This window comes from Scyliorhinus canicula, chromosome 2 (genome assembly GCF_902713615.1).
Source record: "Scyliorhinus canicula chromosome 2, sScyCan1.1, whole genome shotgun sequence".
Classification (NCBI taxonomy): domain Eukaryota; kingdom Metazoa; phylum Chordata; class Chondrichthyes; order Carcharhiniformes; family Scyliorhinidae; genus Scyliorhinus; species Scyliorhinus canicula.
Genome location: NC_052147.1, coordinates 48,531,268 through 48,553,734, shown reverse-complemented (window position 1 = coordinate 48,553,734; position 22,467 = coordinate 48,531,268). Strand labels below are relative to the sequence as shown.

Here is a 22,467-nt window from a genome sequence, read left to right as displayed (position 1 = left end):
TTCTTTCCAATTAAGGGGCAATTTAGTGTGGTCAATTCACCTACCCTGCACACCGTTGGGTTGTGGGGGTGAGACCCACGTAGACACAGGGAGAATATGCAAACTCCACATAGATAGTGACCCGGGGCCAGGATCGGACCCGGGTCCTCAGCACCATGAGGCAACAATGTTAACCACTGCGCCACCGTACCGCCCTTTGCTGAGGTGCTAAGTTGGGGGAATGTCAGTGATTCTGGTTCATCAACCTACTGTAGACTTCAGCCAATAGTGGCTGCACCATTGGGAATCCTGCTAGCCCGGCACAGCCACCTGTTCACCTGCCTACTTCTTGATGATGATGGAGAAGGTGAAGTCCCCTATCCTTCTGTACGGGGCCTCTGTTACCTCTCTGATGCACAATGCACTGTGAAATGTTGGAAATATTGCCTGCTTGTTCTGGCATAGAAATTGAGGGCTGTGGTGTTCATCACCAGCACGGTAGCATTGTGGATAGCACACTGGCTTCACAGCTCCAGGGTCCCAGGTTCGATTCCGGCTTGGGTCACTGTCTGTGCGGAGTCTGCACATCCTCCCTGTGTGTGCGTGGGTTTCCTCCGGGTGCTCCGGTTTCCTCCCACAGTCCAAAGATGTGCAGGTTAGGTAGATTGTCCATAATAAATTGCCCTTAGTGTCCAAAATTGCCCTTAGTGTTGGGTGGGGTTACTGGGTTATTGGGATAGGGTGGAGGTGTTGACCTTGGGTAGGGTGCTCTTTCCAAGAGCCGGTGCAAACTCGATGGGCCGAATGGCCTCCTTCTGCCTGTAAATTCTATGATCTATGATCACAGCCACTGGTTGATGTCCTCATCCTGCAATATGGCTCTGGATCCAGTCACAGTTTTATGACCAACTCCTTGATGAAGTGTAGCCACCTCAGACACTGCTCCTGGTTAATGTGAATGTTTGAGAAATGCTGAAGACTTCTCTTCAACGCTCTCTTCTTCTTCCTTCACTTGTGCACAACTTTCTCTGTTTCTGCCTTCTGGACGTCATGTCACTACCATGGTGCACCAAAAACAGACTGCAGCAAAAGACCCTTTCCGAAAACAGTCTTTCTCCTGACCTGTCTTCCAACTGCTCCAATCTCCTTGACAAAGTCCAGCATTGCTTTGTTGTGAATCAGAAAACGTTTCCAAATTCCTCCAATAACACTTTACACGGCACTTCCACTCACTCTGCAACAGCAAAGGAAAGTCAAATGTATCTCACCGGAAAACCCCATACTAATCACTTTGAATTGGTGGGGTCCCTCGCTCAAACCTGGGAGTTTTGAGAGGGCATTAATATGATCTGAAAAGTCTAAAGTGTCAGGTCATGTGCACAAAATCAGCATTAGATGCTGTTCAATGTCACAATCCTCCCACTCTGCTTCAGGTGAAGGCATGAATGACTGCTAGATTTTGTACAACCATTTTGCACCGTGCAGGCCATGCCGGAAGTGGGCAGAAGCAGTCTAGCTGCTATTTTGGAATTTTGGGTTTCTGTATTGTGGCACTATGGAGCAGAAATTATTTTTATAGAATATTGATCTGACCTGAAATTACTCCTGATTTCAAACTTCTCACTCCTTACAGGACCACTTCAGCGATGTCTATTATGGAACTTCATGTTACAGATTGGAAATAATAGATTTTCCAAGTTGGGATATGGTTTATAGAACATAGAACATACAGTGCAGAAGGAGGCCATTCAGCCCATCAGGTCTGCACCGACCCACTTAAAGTCCTCACTTCCATTCTATCTCCCTAACCCAATAAGCCCTCCTAACCTTTTTGGACACGAAGGGCAATTTAGCGTGGCCAAACCACCTAACCTGCATGTCTTTGGACTGTGGGAGGAAACCGGAGCACCTGGAGGAAACCCACGCAGACACGGGGAGAACGTGCAGACTCTGTACAGACAGTGACCCAGCAGGGAATCGAACCTGGGACCCTAGCGTTGTGAAGCCACAATGCTAACCACTATGCAACCGTGCTGCCCATTAAAAATCTGGAATTTAAAAAAAAAAAATCTTTATTGTCGCAAATAGGCTTACACTGCAATGAAGTTATAACCTTTTATTGTCACAAGTATGAAGTTACTGAAAAGGCCCAAGTCGGCACATTCTGGCGCCTGTTCGGGAATTGAACCCGCGCTGCTGGCCTTGTTCTGCATCATAAACCAGCTATCTAGCCCACTGAGCTAAACCAGCTCCGCTGTTTCCTGATTTGCCATCTCCAGAATGATTCAGGCTTGTTTGAAGTCATGTTCCCATCTCATAGAATAAAATCCCAACAGTGCAGAATGGAGGCCATTTGGTCCATTGAGTCTGCACCTACCCTTCGACCCATGCCCACTCTCCCACCCACCCCGCCCTATCCCCGTAACCTAACCTGCACATCCCTGGACAATAAGAGGCAATTTAGCATGGCCAATCCACCTAACCAGCACATCTTTGGATCTCATTTGTAATGGAGCTATTCCAAGATACACAGGTATGCTTCCTGTAATTCATGTCAATAGAATAAATCAAGGGTCTTTACTTTGACAAAAAAATTGACTTATTAGAAATTTGGGATTTAATGAACTGGAACTACCTTGACTTTCAAAGATATAATTCATTTTTCAAGTAATAGATAATGTAGCTGTAGACCGGAGCCACAAGCTAAACTTAAACAATTTCATAAAGGATTGAGTTAATGGATGGATTGTCTCCTAGGATAGTGCTGAGCACCAGGTTAAGCACTCATTAAGAAAAACTCTTCAGTGAGTTAAGGGATATGAATTTGAGGTACTTGAAAAATTGTCAACTTTGTTCCTTAAATATGAGTGGTCTTGTACTTATGTTTTTTTTTACATTTTTCTCTTAAAATATTGATTATCCAGAAAAGTATTACCACTTCCTCCTGATGTTACAAGCACAAAGCTCTTGTGAGTGCTAGCCATCAGAGTATTGAACATAATTATGGAGTTTCTGCTACATATTTTATAAAAAAATATTCCAACAAGTGTGAGTTTGACATTCAAATTTTTTTTCTCTAACTTTTGCTTTTATTTTTCTTGTCATTTAGGAGTTTTGGAAAATGTTCAGTTTAAATTTTCCTCCCATCACTTTTCATCTTTCTGAACATCTTATCTTTCTAGGAGCTGTGTATATTTGTACAGAGGATACTTTTCCAAATAAGCGTTTACAGCAATTGATTGCACTTCAGTCTATGTTACGAACTGATGTGCCAGCTGACATTGTCAATGACATTAAGTTTGGTAACAACATTTTTATTGAACATGTTGCAGATGTGGTGAGTCTAACATCAATAAGTAATTCCTTAACCTGTAATATTTTCCATGCATAAAAAATGCTCAGCATAATGTTAGTGTAACTTTAGCACACCTGAGGATTACATAGAAAATGTTGTCCAATTGCAGAATCACAACTAAAGTTGATAGAAGTGTTGCCATGGAGAATGCATCAGTTGATGGTGACTAACTGCTAACTGCCAAGCATTGTTTGAAATTTAAACCAAGCAGCTTGACTCTCATTGGTCAAGGCATTGTTCTGTGGCATGAACCAGCAAATGGCTATCCCTTATTTTGTTTAGCTGAACAGATGCAATGTGTGAACATGTTCTTTCTGTCTGCAAAGAACAGGGCCCTGTGTATAAGTAGCTTCCAATACACCCAAATATGCCACATGGCGAGCCTGACATATTCTTAAATTTGTTGTCAGCATAATTTTAGCACACTGAGGATTTTTAAATCAAATGTGTCGGCAATTGCAGAATCACATCTAATGGTGGACACTGTTTTGTAAGCACAGGCTGGTTGGGTATGGTTTGTACTTTGCCTGTTACGAACAGTGGCTAGTACATACTGTTTGATACATAGATAAATAGGAGCAGGAGGAGGCCTTTTGGCCCTTCAAGCCTGCTCCGACATTCATCACGATCATGGCTGATTATCCAATTCAATAGCCTAATCCTGTTTTCTCCCCATAACTTTTGATCCAATTCATCCCAAGTGCTATATCTAGCCGCCTCTTGAATATACTCAATGTTTTAGCATCAAAACTACTTCCTGTGGTAATGAATTTCACAGGCTCACCGCTCTTTGGGTGAAGAAATGTCTCCTCATCTCTGTCCGAAATGGTTTACCCTGAATCCTCAGACTGTGACCCCTGGTTCTGGACACACCCACCATTGGGAACATCTTCCCTGCATCTACCCTGCCTAGTCCTGTTAGAATTTTATAAGTCTCTGTGAGATTTTCCCCCCCCCTCATTCTTCTGAATTCCAGCAAGAACAAGCCTAATCTAGTCAATCTCTGCTCATATGACAGTCCTGCCATCCCTGGAATCAGTCTGGTAAACCTTTGCCGCACTCCCTCGAGAGCAAGAACATCTTTCCTCAGCAAAGGAGACCAAAACTGCACACAATATTCTAGGTGTGGCCTCACCAAGGCCCTGTATAATTGCAACAACACATCCCTGCTCTTGTACTCGAAATCTCTCGCAATGAAGGCCAACATACCATTAGCCTTCTTTACCACCTGCTGGACTTGCATGCTTACCTTCAGCGATTGGTGCACAAGGACACCCAGGTCCCGCAACACACTCCCCTCTCCCAATTTACAATCAGGTAGTAATCTGCCTTCCCTATTTTTGCTTCCAAAGTGAATAACCTCACACTTACCCAAATTATACTGCATCTGCCATTGATTTGCCCACTCGCCCAACCTGTCCAGATCATTCGGTAGGATCTCTGCATCCTCGTCACAGTTCACCCTCCCACCCAACTTGGTATCATCTGCAAACTTTAAGATGTTACATTTTGTCCCCTCATCCAAATCATTAATGTATATTGTGAATAGCTGACGTCCCAGCACCGATCCCTGTGGCACCCCACCAGTTACTTTTATTTAAAATAAATTTAGAGTACCCAATTCATTTTTTCCAATTAAGGGGCAATTTAGCATGGCCAATCCACCTACCCTGCACATCTTTTGGGTTGTGGGGACGAAACTTACGCAAACATGGGGAGAATGTGCAAACTCCACACGGACAGTGACCCAGAGCCAGGATCGAACCTGGGATCCTGGCGCCGTGAGGCAGCAATGCTAACCACTGAGCCACCGTGCTGCCCCCCCCCCCCATTAGTTGCTGCCTGCCAATTTGAAAAGGACCCATTAATTCCTACTCTTTGTTTCCTCTCTGCCAACCAATTTCGTATCTACCTCAATACACTTTCCCAATCCCATGCACTTTAATCTTGCACAATAATCTCTTATGCAGGACTTTGTCAAACGTCTTCTGAAAGTCCAAATATACCACATCGACTGGCTCCCCCTTGTCAACTGTACTAGTTACTTCAAAGAATTTAAACAGATTTGTCGAGCATGATTTCCCCTTCATAAATCCATGCTGAGTCTGGCTGGGCCTGCCACTGCTTTCTAAATGTTCCACCATAAAATCCTTGATAATGGATTCAAGAATTTTCCCCACTACTGATATTCGGCTTACTGGTCTATAATTCCCTGTTTTCTCTCTACCTCCCTCTTTGAATATTGAAGTGACATTAGCTACTCTCCAATCTGCAGAGACTGTTCCAGAGTCTATAGAATCCCGGAAGATGACCACTAATGCATCCACTACTTCCAGAGCTACCTCCGCTACCTCCTTAAGCACTCTGGGATCTAGCTCATCAGATCCTGGGAACTTATCTGCCTCAATCCCCTCAATTTTCCCAGGACCATTTCTCCACAAATATTGATCTTCCTCAGTTCTTCTCTCTCACTAAACCTTTCATTCTCCAACATTTCTGGTATCTGATTTGTGTCCTCTTTTGTGAAGGCAGAACTAAAGTATGTATTCAATTGCTCAGCCGTTTCTTTGTCCCTTATTTACATTCCCCTGTTTCTGTCTGTAGGGGGCCTACATTTGTTTTTACCAATCTCCTTCTCTTCACATATCTATAGAAACTTTTGGTGTGTTGCTAATTGTGCTTTTACTTAATTGCTCTGTTTAATAACCTTTGCTCTAGAGTCGCCAGGTATCTTTCTGATACCACCACGAGGTTCAAAGCCAAGTGCTGATCAATAACTCAATACAGCAGTTAGTAAGTTTCAACTCAAAACACATTTATTATACACACAGTCAATCACTACTCATGCATAAAACTCTACTTACTAGACTATCTCTAACACTAAAATGCCTATACTTAGCTTTAGAAATGGCCCACCAGGTCAGGGGAACAATGGCCTTGCGTTCGATTCTGAGTCTGCAGGCTTCAAAGCTGGTATGGACTAGTAGCTAGGAGCGCCTATCTCGTAGCGTGCGTTGACTGGAGACTTATTTGGTTGGTGCAGCTGCTAGGCAGGTCTCTCCTGGTTGAAAGTCACAGTCAAGAGTTCTTTGAGAGCTGCCAAGAAGATCGAACTGAACTTGGGGACTCTATTTTATAGTCCCCAGGGGTTGCGTGCCCTTTTGGGCGGACAACGTACTTGGTTCCAATTGATTGAACTAAGTCACAATCGTTTTAATCGATTTCTTCAATACTGGGGCTGTTCCCTGATCGCTGGGCGGTTCTTATGTGTCTGTTGACCTTCCTTTGTCCTGGCTCCTGCTGGCGCCGGGGAGTCTCGTTTGGTCCCAATTGCTTTAATGTTTCCAATTGTTCCTGGGTATTGCTCATTAATATGCAGATGGTTGCTGGTTTCGGTTCTGTCTGGGTTTTTGCAAGTCTTAATACACAGGAAACCTTGCACCTGCTTGTTTCCCTGTGCCTGGCTGAATTTCCCTGCATTCTTTGCGGGCACCCATTTTGGAATCGGGAAGTGGCCAACCCAGGTGGCTACAGGTGTCAGTCTCCATGTTCCCTGCAAGTTTACTTTCGTACTGTATTTTCCCCTTCTTAATCAATCCCTTGGTCCTTCTTTGCTGAATTCTAAGCTCCCAATCCTCAGACCTATTATTTTTCTTGGCCAATCTGTATGCTTCTTCCTTGGATCAGATACTATTTCTAATTTCCTTTGTAAGCCATGAATTGGCCCTCTTACCCATTTTGCTTTTGTGCCAGACAGGGATGAACAGTTGCTGCAGTTCCCCCATGCATTCCTTGAACATTTTCTATTGCCTATCCACTGTCACCCCTTGAAGTAACTCTCCCCAATCTATTAAGGCCAACTCATGCCTCATACCTTCATAGTAAGAAGTCTTACAACCTGGTGTTGTAAGACTTCTTACTGTGCTCACCCCAGTCCAATGCCGGCATCTCCACATCATACCTTCATAGTTTCCTTTATCAAGATTCAGCATCCTAGTCTCTGAATCAACTACTTCACTCTCCATCTTGATAAAAAATTCTATCATGTTATGGCTGCACATCTCCAAGGGGTCTCACACAGCCAGATTGGCAATGATTCCCTTCTCATTACACAGTAACCAGTCTAAGATGGCCTTCCCTCTAGTTGGTTCCTTCACCTATTGGTCAAGAAAACCATCCCGTATAGTCCAGGAATTCCTCCTCTACGGCATTGTGGCTAATTTGATGTGCCCAATCTATGTACAGATTAAAATCACCATGATTACCGATATTCCCTTATTACATGCATCTCTAATTTTGTGTTTAATGCCATTCCCAACATCACCACTGCAGTTTAAGGATCTATATATAATGCCCACTAATTTCTTTTGCCCCATGGTATTTCTCAACTCTCCCCAAACAGACTCTACATTGTCAGGGCTAATATCCTTTCTCTTCAACCAGCAGTGCCACACCACCACCTTTTCTTTTATGCCTGTCCTTCCTAAATACTGAAAACCATGGAACATTCGGTTCCCATCGCTGGTCACCCTGCAGCCATTTCTCCGTAATCCCAATTATATCGTACCCATTTATATATATCTGCGCGATTATTCATCCACTTTATTGAAAATGCTCCGTGCATTATGGCACAGAGCTTTTAAGTTTGTCTTTTTCACATTGTTTGTCTTGCTCCCAATATTTTTCTCTTTTGCCCTGTTTGAATTTTGCCCTTGGTTTTCCCACCCATCACTTTTCTTATTCCCTTTTCTACCTTTTGTTTTTGTCCTTGATCCCTCTTTCTCTGACTCCTTAACATAAGTTCCCATCACCCTGGCATATTGGTTTAAACCCTCCCCAACTGCCCTAGCAAATAGTCCCAGTCCTGCCCAGGTGTAATCTGTCAATTTAAGATAGTCGGGTTTGCAGTTGGTGCATTTACACATACTGGAAGCTACTTGCATTAATTACAGGGCTTTGTTCTTTGCAGACAGAAAGAACACATACACATTGCGCCTGTTTCCGCTAAACAAAATAAGTGATGGCTATTCGCTGGTTCGTTCCACAGGACAATGCCTTGATCAATGAGAGTCAAGCTGCCTGGTTTAAATTTCAAACAATCCTTGACAGTTAGCTGCCAATCACCATCAACTGGTGCATTCTCCTTGGCAACACCCCTACCAATCAGCACCCTCTTATAAAGTAATTGTTTCCCTGACATTTGTATTCTTGTGATTGTCCTGATTGATGCAAGACAAAAGCTTCGACAATATATTTTTTCAGAAACATATGGAAAACTAAGGATTGGTAGACCAAAAGTAGGGGCTAACCTTTACACAAGATCACTCTTACTCTAGTATATACAATACTAAAGTACAATAAAGGTGGATTTGAAAAAAATCTGTTTACTGTTACACAACAGGTTAAAGCAGGGGTGGGCAAACTACAGCCCGCGGGCCGCATGCGGCCCGCCAAAGGTCTTTATGCTGCCCACCAAGTCATTAAAAAAAAAGGGGGGGGCTGTTGGGTTACTTACTGGTATAGGGTGGATGCGTTGACTTGAGTAGGGTGATCATTGCTCGGCACAACGTCGAGGGCCGAAGGGCCTGTTCTGTGCTGTACTGTTCTATGTTCTATATGAGGCGCCCAAAATCATAACTGGGTGAAGTAATTATTTTACTTAATATACTATGCGGCCCTTTAAAATTGTGAATTTCTGAATGTGGCCCTTGCACGGAAAAGTTTGCCCACCCCTGGGTTAAAGTATCATATGCTGTCATAAAGAAACAAACAGTTACCATAACCCATTTGTGAAAAAGTGTGCATTGGATGCAAAAAATTACCCAATTCTTTTTAATAATCTATAGAAATGAATAAGGAAATATGCTGGCATTTAAGAATGATTCAGGTTTCCTCCCACAGTCCAATGATCTGCAGGTTAGGTGGATTGACCGTGCTAAATTGCCCCTTGGTGTCCAGGGATGTGCGAGTTAGGTGGGGTTACGGCATTGCAGAGATAGTGCAAGAGCCTGGTTAGGGTGCCCTTTCAGAGGGTCGGTGCAGACTCGATGGGCCAAATGGCCTCCTTCTGCACTTTAGGGATTCTATGATTCGTTTTGCTGTGGTAAAGTTCAAGTCGGTTTACTCTGATGTAAGGTTCACAAAGTTAAACTAATGTTACTTTAAAATCTTTGATTATGGTAGTCTTCAAACTGATTTTATTGAAGTATTTGACTTGTTTCCTTTTAATAGTGCCTGTAATGGGCAGATTCAATGTAGCTAATCTGTATATAATGTTTTACAGGGGCAGTTGTGATAATCATTACTAAAGTTTAAAAAAAATTGCCAGGTAACCAGCCCTGTTACTGGCAAAGATGCTAACATCTGTTTTAGACTGCCTTTGGTACAGTCTAACTCTAGATTTGCACATCAGGCATCTCTAGATGGTTAAATTAGATTTAATACCATTGCAATTCAAGTGTGTGGACTTTGCAAAGACTTCTTCTGAATTCAGTTTGACAACTTATAAGACCACCATAGTTAAATTGCTTATTATTGTCCACGTTGGCTTCATTGTCTGAAATTACCTTGTTCTGCATAATGTGAACATTTTAAATATAATTCCAGTATTGAGATCTTTTCTGTCCCCAGTCTACATCCTTATTCACGGAAACCTCCTTTGTTTGTATTGGAGCAGTTGAGGTTGGTGATGGGAAAGAATTATAAGAACTCGTACCCTATAGTAAATCTCTTCATTAATTGGATACAAAATTACTACTTAGGATGGTGTTCCTGCATCTGAGGATGTACATAATTATATGATTAATGTAACAACATGATTTTCTTTTGGTATGCACATAAAATGTGATATATTAATAATGTTTGAAAGATTCAGTCTACTTTTATTTATTTTTGACAGGAATCCTTAAATCGCTGCATCAGCAAAAGATTACCAATATTATTGTCACGAGGCTTAATACGCCTGGTGGTGATTGATTCAGTTGCTGCTTTATTCAGATGTGAATTTGGAGCCAGTGATTCCATTGCCAAGGCCAGATGCCTCCAGAAATTTGGAGCCATGCTCCATCATCTCAGCCATCGGTTCAGCAGCCCCATTATCTGTGTCAATCAGGTAATCCTAACTAATACTTAATTTATATTATTGTTTAAACACTGACACTCGCCATCCAAAAGGGCACGGTTCACAAGATCACCATCACTCCTAAGTTCTCTTCCAAGTCAGGAACAATACTGACTTGGACATCTGTTGCTGGTTTTATATATATGGTTACTGTTAAAAGTCCTTGAACACACACGCTAATGACTCAGCTGAGGTGTTTCCTTGAACACATTCGCTAATGACCCAGCTGAAGTGTTCAAGAACCTTCTTTGGGCAATCAATGATAGTTTTGACAGTGACGACCACAGATTAAATTTTAATTTTTAAAAAGTGATATAAGCACCAACTACACAAGACAGTGACTGTGTTTGTTAATGCGCACCAGATGTTATTTTTATAGAAAATATTTTGGAATTCTGAAATTTATTGTTCCTTGTATTACATTTTTAGATAGATGTTAAGTATAGATTAAAGTGCTGTGATTACTGTCTGCTTGGCTCTGATACTATGGTAGTTATTTATATTATTTTAAAAAATCTGTAGCTGTCATGCCATTAATCCATCATAGCAAATAAACCTCATTTGTCGATTTGATGACTTGGTATTATGTAGCCAATAATACCAAGATAAATCATGACTGAATAAACAATTAGTGCCTGACCTTGTCCTGTGGAGATACTGAGCAGTCTTTTACCTCAAAGTGTGGGGTTGGTGCTTTATTTATTTTACAGGGCTATCTCCATCACCTCTCTTGCAGGTGACCCTGTAAAGTAAGTTGGGTATAAAATGTATTTGACCAAGAAAGATGAATGATTCAACGGAAACTAACGTAGGAGGGTTCTGCTGTACATCTCTTACAGATAACAGATGCAATAAGTGACTCTCACTTGGCTCAGAGTGATTTTGGGTAAGTATACATTTTACTAAATGCTTTCATTTACATTTTTTTAATGAATGTGAGAATTAACCACAAGAGATGAAATAAGAGCGGCAAGGATACACATTCACAAAAACAGGTTAATCAAGCACTGGATTCCTTTATAGAGGAATAAAATTCCAAAGTGGGAACTTGCATTATATAGAACCTTGGTTAGGCAACATTTGGTGTACTGTGCAGAATTCTGTTCTCCATTTTACAAAAGGATAAAGAAGCACCAGAGGGCAAAAAGGATTGCAGTAATATCATAACTGTGAGTACAATTATTAGGAAAAAGCTGAACAGGCTAAGGCTCTTTTCTGAAGAAAGGAGATGACTGATATATCTATAAAGTTATAAAGGGCTTCAATAGAATACAGTGTTTCCACTTCTGAGGGCCTCAAAACTAGGTCCATAAATATAAGATAGCACCAATAAGGAGTTCAGGAGAAATGCTGTACTCTGAAGTGGTTTGAATGTGGATCTTGTTGGGAGTGGTTGAGGCAATTAGCAGTGGTTGAGGCAATTAGCATTTAGATGCACTTAAGGGGACATTTGTATTTGTGGGAGATGGTATGTTGATGAGGTTCAATGTTCTTGATAAGTACGTACCAGTCAGGCAGGGAGGAAGGGGTCGAGCGAGGGAACCGTGGTTTACCAAAGAAGTGGAATCTCTTGTTAAGAGGAAGAAGGAGGCCTATGTGAAGATGAGGCGTGAAGTTTCAGTTGGGGCGCTTGATAGTTACAAGGAAGCGAGGAAGGATCTAAAGAGAGAGCTGAGACGAGCAAGGAGGGGGACATGAGAAGTCTTTGGCAGGTAGGATCAAGGAAAACCCAAAAGCTTTCTATAGGTATGTCAGGAATAAAAGAATGACTAGGGTAAGAGTAGGGCCAGTCAAGGACAGTGGTGGGAAGTTGTGTGTGGAGGCTGAGGAGATAAGCGAGATACTAAATGAATACTTTTCGTCAGTATTCACTCAAGAAAAAGATAATATTGTGGAGGAGAATGCTGAGACCCAGGCTATTAGAATAGATGGCATTGAGGTGCGTAGGGAAGAAGTGTTGGCAATTCTGGACAAGGTGAAAATAGATAAGTCCCCGGGGCCGGATGGGATTTATCCTAGGATTCTCTGGGAAGCCAGGGAAGAGATTGCTGAGCCTTTGGCTTTGATTTTTAGGTCATCATTGGCTACAGGAATAGTGCCAGAGGACTGGAGGATAGCAAATGTGGTCCCTTTGTTCAAGAAGGGGAGTAGAGATAACCCCGGTAACTATAGGCCGGTGAGCCTAACGTCTGTGGTGGGTAAAGTCTTGGAGAGGATTATAAAAGATACGATTTATAATCATCTAGATAGGAATAATATGATTAGGGACAGTCAGCATGGTTTTGTGAAGGGTAGGTCATGCCTCACAAACCTTATCGAGTTCTTTGAGAAGGTGACTGAACAGGTAGACGAGGGTAGAGCAGTTGATGTGGTGTATATGGATTTCAGTAAAGCGTTTGATAAGGTTCCCCACGGTCGGCTATTGCAGAAAATACGGAGGCTGGGGATTGAGGGTGATTTAGAGATGTGGATCAGAAATTGGCTAGTTGAAAGAAGACAGAGAGTGGTAGTTGATGGGAAATGTTCAGAATGGAGTTCAGTTACGAGTGGCGTACCACAAGGATCTGTTCTGGGGCCGTTGCTGTTTGTCATTTTTATAAATGACCTAGAGGAGGGCGCAGAAGGATGGGTGAGTAAATTTGCAGACGACACTAAAGTCGGTGGAGTTGTAGACAGTGCGGAAGGATGTTGCAGGTTACAGAGGGACATAGATAAGCTGCAGAGCTGGGCTGAGAGGTGGCAAATGGAGTTTAATGTGGAGAAGTGTGAGGTGATTCACTTTGGAAAGAATAACAGAAATGCGGAATATTTGGCTAATGGTAAAATTCTTGGTAGTGTGGATGAGCAGAGGGATCTCGGTGTCCATGTACATAGATCCCTGAAAGTTGCCACCCAGGTTGATAGGGTTGTGAAGAAGGCCTATGGTGTGTTGGCCTTTATTGGTAGAGGGATTGAGTTCCGGAGCCATGAGGTCATGTTGCAGTTGTACAAAACTCTAGTACGGCCGCATTTGGAGTATTGCGTACAGTTCTGGTCACCTCATTATAGGAAGGACGTGGAAGCTTTGGAACGGGTGCAGAGGAGATTTACCAGGATGTTGCCTGGTATGGAGGGAAAATCTTATGAGGAAAGGCTGATGGACTTGAGGTTGTTTTCGTTAGAGAGAAGAAGGTTAAGAGGTGACTTAATAGAGGCATACAAAATGATCAGAGGGTTAGATAAGGTGGACAGCGAGAGCCTTCTCCCGCGGATGGAGGTGGCTAGCACGAGGGGACATAGCCTTAAATTGAGGGGTAATAGATATAGGACAGAAGTCAGAGGTGGGTTTTTTACGCAGAGTGGTGAGGCCGTGGAATGCCCTACCTGCAACAGTAGTGAATACGCCAACATTGAGGGCATTTAAAAATTTATTGGATAAGCATATGGATGATAAGGGCATAGTGTAGGTTAGATGGCCTTTAGATTTTTTCCATGTTGGTGCAACATCGAGGGCCGAAGGGCCTGTACTGCGCTGTATCATTCTATGTTCTATGTAAACCAGGTGGGAGGGGGTTTGTGTGGAGTATAAACACCTGCATAGACATAATTGCAAAATAACCTGTTTCTGTGCTGCAACGGTCTATGTAATAAAGAGATCTAAGGATTGATATGAAAGGTTGTATGCTTCACCCGATCCCGGTGTTATGTGGTTACATTATGTACCTTGTGTTGCCCTGTTATGATTTTCTTTTATTTCCTTTTATTTTCATGTACTTAATGATCTGTTGAGCTGTTCGCAGAAAAATACTTTTCACTGTACCTTGGTACATGTAACAATAAACAAAATCGAAATCAAAAGTTAGTCAATTTGAATAAATATAGATAATAGCTGTTATCTCTTTAAATTGCACGTAAAACTTGTTCTCCAAATATCCCCTGTACTTAAAACCACTTACTTCAGACATTTTTGATATCAGAAACAGCGATTTAGAGATTAAATTGAAAAACTATTAGCAGTTTCTTCTCCCAGTGAGAACTCATAATTATAACTACAATTTTTCACATACAGTATAGCACTTTTAACTTCTCAAGATGTCCCAATGAGCTTCAAAGGAGTGTAATAAAATAATATTTGACACCGAGTGAGTTAAGGAGATATTGGGATAGGCGACCAGAAGCTTGGCTCAAAGAGGTAGGTTTTAAGGAGCAATTTAAAGGATGTAGCGAGGCTTAAGGAGCGAATTAGAGCCTCGGCAAGTTGTGGATGGCTGTCAATGATGGACCAATTCAAATTGAGGAACACCGAGATCTTCAAAGCTAGGCTGAAGATAAGCTGTGAGGAGAACTTGAAGAAGGTGTAAAGAGACATAGGTAGATTAAGTGTGTGGGTAACAAAGTGGCAGGTGGAGTACAATATGAAGTGAGGGGTTTGGTAATAAGAATAAAAAAACAATATTTTTAAAACTTGAAACTTTTAAATGTCGTTCAGAGAGACTTGGGTGTACTCTTAGAAGGAACTCAAATTTAGCATGCAGGTGAACAAGCAAGTCTTGCTACAATTGTAATGGCTTTGAGACTTCAGATGGAGTGGTGCGTGCAGTTTTGGTCTCTATTTCCAAAGAAAGATATGCTTGAATTGGAAGTGGTACAATAAAGGTTTATTAGATTGGATCCGGTGGTGAGATGGTTGTCTTATGATAAGAGGCTGGTCAAATTTGAGTATGAACTGTGGGGTTTAGAAGTAGAGTAGATCTCATTGAAACATAAAAGATTCTATAAGGCTTGACAGGGTAGACAGACGTAGTATCCCTGGCTAGGGAATCTAGAAAACACACAAACGCAACCTTGAGATAAGAGGTTGATTATTTAGAACAGGTCAGAAAAAATTTCTTCACTAAGGGGTTGTGAGTCTTTAGACTTCTCAACACCAGAGAGTTGTGTTTGCCCCATGATTGAGTACATTCAGGGGGGGGGGGGGGGATAGAAAGGTTTTTGATCTCTCAGAAAATCAACAGATGATGGGAAGTGGATGGGAAAGTAAAATTGAGGCAGAAGGTTAACCATGATCATTTTGAATGGCAGAGCAGTTTTGAACGGCCATATGGTTTAATCCTGTTATTTTGTTATGTTGAAGGATCGTAGGATGGGAAGAGAATACAGAGATTGAGAGAAGTGAAGCCATGGAGGAATTGGGGGGAGAAAAGGAAATAATTTTAAAATCAAGTATTGCTGGGCCAGGAGCCAACATTACTCAGTGATTATCTGGCCCTCGAAGGGAAACCCACAATTTTTAAACTAATGCTTTTTAAATTTTACAAAATAAACTTTATTAAAACAAAAGGAAAACATTATTTACACTTCAACCCTAACAATAACAGATTACAGGTAGTTTCTTAACCTTAACAACGAGTTCCCATTAAACATCACTTCAAATTAACATACAACTCTCATTCCACTTTCATAGGCAGGCAAAGATGGGCCATTTATGAACCAATTTTCTGCTGTTAGCCATGTTCCTTTTAGAACCCTTTTCGAAAGCCTGTTTCTGGGACAGTTTTTCCACTATCTTTCTTGGTGGCTTTTCAAATCTCTCCTGTTCACAACAGGATTCTTTCTCTCACTCACCCACTCCCACTCTTTCTCTCTCCCACTCTCTCAATCTCGTTCTCTCTGCCCAGCCCTCAAACACTCCCTCCTGGGTGCCCAGCATGAACCCATCAGCGTTATCTTAGCCCGTTGGATTTCACACTTGATATGCAACTAATCTCCCATTGATGGACTATATAATGGACTAATGGCTGGTCAGACAGGAGTGTCCCAAAGGACAAATAGATCTTGCGTGACACATCCTTGCTGTACAGGGGCATCCTATGTGAAACAATGCTTCTTGATGACCTAGCTCTAATAACCTGGGATGACTTGCCTGAGGGGTTCCTCCCCCTGGAGAACGGCGATTATTACACAAACACACTCTCTCACATACACAACATCCTTGTCACCTGTTCTCTTCCACTACAATTGAGATCTGGGTGTTCATGTGCACAAAATGATGTCGTCTGATCCCACTTGGAGGACTTTGTTCAGTTTTGGGCACCACAGCTCAGGAAGGATATTATAATAAGGGCTTGAAGGGTTAAATTATGAGGACACATTGCAAAACCTGGTTTGTAATCCAATTTCAGAAGGTTGAGATAATGTTCTAATTGAGGTTAGCAGTTGCCCCTTGTTCTGGATTCATCTATCAGAGGAACTAGCTTCTCCATAGAAACAAGGAGCAGGATTGGCCATTCAGCCCTTTGACCCTGCCCCGCCATTCAATATGGTCATGGCTGATCCTCAATCTCATTGACATATTCCTGTTTTCCTCACCATACCCCTTAATGCCATTAAAATCAATCTCTTGAATACCACAGTCTTTTAGAACATAGAACAGTACAGCACAGAACAGGCCCTTCGGCCCTCAATGTTGTGCCGAGCAATGATCACCCTACTCAAACCCACGTATCCACCCTATACCCGTAACCCAACAACCCCCCCTTAACCTTACTTTTTAGGACACTACGGGCAATTTAGCAAGGCCAATCTTATGTGGTAAAGAATTCCACATGTTCACTATCCTTTGAGTGAGTGAAGAATTGTTTCCGCATCTGTCCTAAATGGGATGGCATGGTAGCGCAGTGGTTAGCACATTTGCTTCACAGCTCCAGGGTCCCAGGTTCAATTCCCGGCTTGGGTCACGGTCTGTGCAGAGTCTGCACGTTCCCCACATGTCTGTGTGGGTTTCCACTGTTTCCCCCCATGGTTCAAAGATGTGTAGGTTAGGTGGATTAGCCACGCTAAATTGCCCTTGGTGTCCGAAAAATTAGGTGGGGTTACGGGGATAGGGTAGGGGTGTGGCCTTGGGTAAGGTGCTCTGTCCAAGAGCCGGTGTGGACTCGATGGGCCGAGTGGCCTCCTTCTGCACTGTAAATTCTATGTCTATGTCTATCTACTCCGTATCCTAAGACTGTCCCCTGGTTCTCAATTCCCCAACCAGTGAAAACATCCTTCCTGCATCTTGGGCAACATGGTAGCACAGTGGTTAGCACTGTTGCTTCACAGCACTAGGGTCCCAGGTTCGACTCCAGCTTGGTCACTGTCTGTGCAGAGTCTGCACGTTCCCCCGTGTCTGCCTGGGTTTCCTCCCACAAGTCCCGAAAGACATGCTGTTAGGCGAATTGGACATTCTGAATTCTCCCTCAGTGTACCAGAACATGCGCTGGAGTGTGACACCTAGGGGTTTTCACAGTAACTTTATTGCAGTGTTAATGTAAGCCTACTTGTGACAATAATAATAAAGATTAGTCTGTCCAGCCCTGTTAGAATGTTGTACATTTTAATCAGATCTCCTCTCATCCTTCTAAACTCTAGTGAATGCATGCCTGGTCAAACCAATCTCTTCTCATAGCACAGTCCCGCTAACCCTGGTGTCAGCCTAGTGAATCTCTGCTGCACTCCCTCTATGGCAAGTATATCCTTTATTAGGTAGGGAGACCAAAACTGCATGCATTACTCCAGGTGTGGTCTCACCATGATCCTGTACAACTGCATTAAGAGGGCAGCATGGTGGCGTAGTGGGTTAGCCCTGCTGTCTCACGGCGCCGAGGTCCCAGGTTTGATCCCGGCTCTGGGTCACTGTCCCTGTGGGGTTTGCACATTCTCCCCGTGTTTGCGTGGGTTTCGCCCCACAACCCAAAGATGTGCAAGCTAGGTGGATTGGACATGCTAAATTGCCCATTAATTGAAAAAGATAAATTGGGTACTCTAAATTTATAATAATAAAAAAATAACTGCAGTAAGACATTTCTACTTCTGAACTCAAATCCTCTTGCAATGAAGGCCAGCATATAATTTGTCTTCCTCATTGCTCGCTGCACCTGCCTCTCCACTTTCATTGATTGGTGTACAAGGCGATACTGCTGTGTTGCGGGAGGTTTAATACCTACCCACTCCTTGCGTGGATGCCAATGACAAATTCAAAACAGCGACCACCAACATCCGTGCCTTTTACTTGTATGCTCAGCGTATAGGTCGACCCATGTAATTGGGGGGATTTCAAATTTTCAAAGGTTGACTTGTATGCCAACATCTACGTAATTAAAGTAATTGTTTCTAGGACTCCAGTCCTCCCACATTCTAAACTACTTGGTTTCTAGAATACCACTTTCAGAATTTCTCCCTTTCAAGGAAATTGTTAAAATTATACTCTGACTCTAGTTAAGAAATTGACTGTCACTATCCCCTCAATCTGGATTGTGTGCCACTCATAACACTAAGAATCTTCTGTGTGATTGTGAGCATGGTGAGTTTTTCTTCTTTATCTCCCTGTGCCTTTCAACATTGACTGCATCATCTTTCCTCAATTTCTTTTCTCTATGTCCTCAAATAATTCCTTTTCTTTGGATGGCACTGTTACATCATAGCACCAGTGACCCAGGTTCAACTCCGTCCTCAAGTTACCCTCTGGAGTTTTGCCTGTTTTCCCCCATTTCTGCGTGGGCTTCCTCCAGGTTCTTCAGCTTCCTTCCACAGTCCAAAGATGTGCCGGTTAGGTGTATTGGCCATGGTAAATTTACCTTTTAGATATGCAGATCAGATGGGGATAGGGTGGGGCAGGGTGCTAAGTAAGGTGGGGAGGGTTGTTGTAGACTCGATGGGCCGAATTGCTGCCTTCTGCACTGTAAGGATCATAGCTGTCATAATGCAGCCAGCACATCTGTAATAGACTCTTCAATTAATAAATGATCATTTTCGGTGGATCCAGAGGTTCCACCCTGGTCTTTATCTATATGGTCCCCCTTTGTAACATTATCTGTAAGTTTGGAGCTTACATATCATTATATTATAGAATGGTTGTGGCACAGAGAGAGGCCATTCAGCCCAATGTGTCTGCACTAGCCAAAATAAAATAAAAACTAGATGTCCTTTCTATTTCACCTTATCCGTAGCCTTCCAGGTAACCGTAATTTAGGTGCTGATCTAAGTCACCTTTTTAAATGAGATGAGGGTTTCTGTCTCCATCACCAAACCAGGCAGCAAATTTCAGGCGCCCAGTGTTGCCAAGAGGCAAGAAGTAGTTTGAATTTAAATGATGCCCATCTTTATCTTTCCAACTTTAGCCTTGAATTTATATCTGTTAGTAGCTCAGTAGATAAAGCAAGTCATGCGTGAGCCCATGACATGACAAAAGTTCAGTTTGCGGTAGAAGCTCCACACCCAGCTCTCAGCCCATTCCTTCTTCATGGATACTAGTGCCAGCTCAAGCTCAATCTAACAGTGTGCAAGCTCCATATCCTGCTGATAACACTGGGCTTCAGATCCCACATCCAGTCTGCCCTACTTTTCACTGGTGAAATGTCACCTGTCTCCATCTCTGCTACAGCTGAAATTCTAATTTATGCCTCTACTATTTATAGACTTCACCTTTCTACACTATTGTCACTGATCTCCTGAGCTTCATGAACCCCAACGATCCAGAACTTTCTGGTCCATATCTATTTTGTATCAGTTCTCACCATTTGATGTGGGCCTTGATGATTTCTCTAATTTCAACATACTGAGGTCCCAATTTTAGTTCTCATTCGCAAGTAATTTTATGACTTGGCTGCTTCCAATCTCTACAGTTTTGAATCCTAAAGCAGTGTACTAACTCCTTTCTGGTCTATTGTCCATGTGTCCACACCGTCTGTAAAACACAGATTATGCAGAATGTTTTATAGAATCCTTTGAAAGTAGGAACTGTATTTTATAAAGCGGTTACGTTGCTGTATTTGATGTGTTACTCAATTGTTTTACAGTTTATCAGGTAAAGTGTTACCAGCTCTGGGTTTGACCTGGTCTAATCAACTCCTGATGAGGCTAATGGTTAGTCGGACACAGTTCTGCGTAGAAGGAGCGTTTCCTGGTGACGAGTATGCCTTGAGCTCTGGGACTGTTCAACGAAGAATGGAAATCATTTTTGCACCTCATCTTCCCCAATCATTCTGTAATTATATAATCTGCAAAGAAGGGGTAAGGGGGGTGAAGGAAACTGGGATATAATGAAGTCCAATAGAAATATGTTATCTTTTTCTTCACCCTGCATATTTATTCTTCCCAAAGCAAATTCACAGTACACTCAACTTCGCTGCCAATCACCCTCCACGTCCAAATTAGTATAATATTTAAATAGAATTTTATAATCATTTACATGGGTTTATATACACAGTCACCATTATTGCTATAATTATCTCATTTAGCCATTCATATTTGCGATTCTTCCCTCTATTTTTCAGAATCACTGTTCTGCAAATGCTGGCTGGTCCAGCCTGTTCTAACAATCCCTCTGCTTGCCTTAAAAGTCGCTGAATATTTTTGAATAAATATCAGCGACTTTAACCAATATAGATAAATATGGCAGTCTAGAAAATTCACAATCCCTCATTTTATTTATTGCATAAGTTTTTATCATTGCACAGTTGAAAATAGAACCAAAATAACAAGCAGATTTTAACAAATAATTAACATATTAAAATATTCTGCAAGGTTTCATTGATTGGAGGAACATTGTGCGCATCTAGGATCTAATCTTGCTAATATTCGAAATTTCATTTTTTATTTGCTTGCACTAGGACACTGTTATTTTTGATATCTTGGCAACATTACAGGGCCTATGTCTTTAAAATTAGAAGCTCAATTTTCAAGAATTGGTAAATTAATAATAACATTCTCCCAGGGTGAGATTTAGATATTAAGTCACAGCTTGTTCAGTCCCGAATGTTATAATCATTTTTTTAAATGTCTTCTGCACAGCATGTAAATTGATAAAGAATGTTCAGGTTGACAGCCAGCAATGGTACTAAACCAGTGACCATTGTGTTTTAAGAGTTAAATTCTACAATGTAGATTTTGTATTTTTTTTAAATTATAGTTAACATGCAGAGTATTTCCAAATTACGCTTGGATGGAGAAAAATCTAAATTTGATCAGCAAAATTGAGTGAACACTTACAGCTATTTATCTTTCTTCACAAAAGCATGAATCCCTTGGATTAAGTTACTGAAGTTTAAATATAAGTTCTATGCTGCTTTAGTGCCAGTCCTCCAACTTAAAGATCTCTACTCCCCCTGAATGGTCGATTGCTTCCAAAATATGAGGCAGAAGTGACCATGTTAGAAAATTAATGATTCTACAAGTGTATGATCTTTAATAAAATCCAAGTATAAAGTTTCATAAACAAACAAAATTTCAAATGTTATCCTTGATTTTTATTGAAATATACTATCTTGAGACTAATAAAATGTACAGTTGCCCATATTCAATATTTATGTCCCATGCAGCACATTACTTGCATTTAATTTCTGCATCTAAAATGACTTTCATACACATTAAAAAATGAAGGGAGCTGATTCTAAGGCTGTTAATGGGTTTAATTGTTCATTCAAGTTGAATCTTTCTTGTATGGAGCTTTCAGATTTGTAATAAAGCATTAAGAACTGCATTTACTCAAAATATTATCTGGCCTGCTAAATATATTAACGTAATGATACTCCAGTGTTCACATGCACAGCAACTTAAAAGTAGATGTTAGTGACTTGTAACAAGTATGGTTTAAAAAAAATAAAGTGTGGGATTCTCCGTAGGCTGACGCTGGAATCGGGACATGTGATTGGGCAGAGAATTGGTTTTGACCCCGAAATCGCAATTCTCTGGTGCCTCGACAGCGGCATGAATGCGTTCCACTCCGTACATACAATAAACACCATTGGCATATCATTAGCAGACCTAACCCAGTATTCTCCGCTTCACTGGGTTAAATTCCCGAAGGCGATGTTCAGTTGTGCTTTTAAAAATCGAGAAACTGGCGCCGTGGCTGATGAGGAAGTGAGAGGAGGTATGACACGGAGAGGCGCGACTCTGGGCTGCCAGGAACGGGGCCGTGGGGCCGGGTGACTCCGCACTGGGACTGGGGTGGTACCCAGGCACGGACCACCATTGCCGCGGCCTGCAAGGCAGT

The 22,467-nt window shown here is 42.0% G+C and overlaps 1 protein-coding gene across 2 annotated transcripts in view; it reads left to right on the top strand.

The window, feature by feature from the left end:
- xrcc3 (X-ray repair complementing defective repair in Chinese hamster cells 3) overlaps positions 1-21,962 on the top strand; it is a 28,237-nt gene extending 6,275 nt beyond the window's left edge. For both annotated transcript variants that reach the window (XM_038777746.1, XM_038777755.1), the window contains exons 4-7: positions 3,162-3,316; positions 10,233-10,445; positions 11,294-11,340; positions 20,270-21,962. In XM_038777746.1, coding sequence (XP_038633674.1) covers positions 3,162-3,316; positions 10,233-10,445; positions 11,294-11,340; positions 20,270-20,513 — 659 coding nt within the window. In that variant the 3' untranslated portion in view covers positions 20,514-21,962. The remainder of the gene's footprint in view (positions 1-3,161; positions 3,317-10,232; positions 10,446-11,293; positions 11,341-20,269) is intronic.
- The last annotated feature ends 505 nt before the right edge of the window (positions 21,963-22,467 follow it).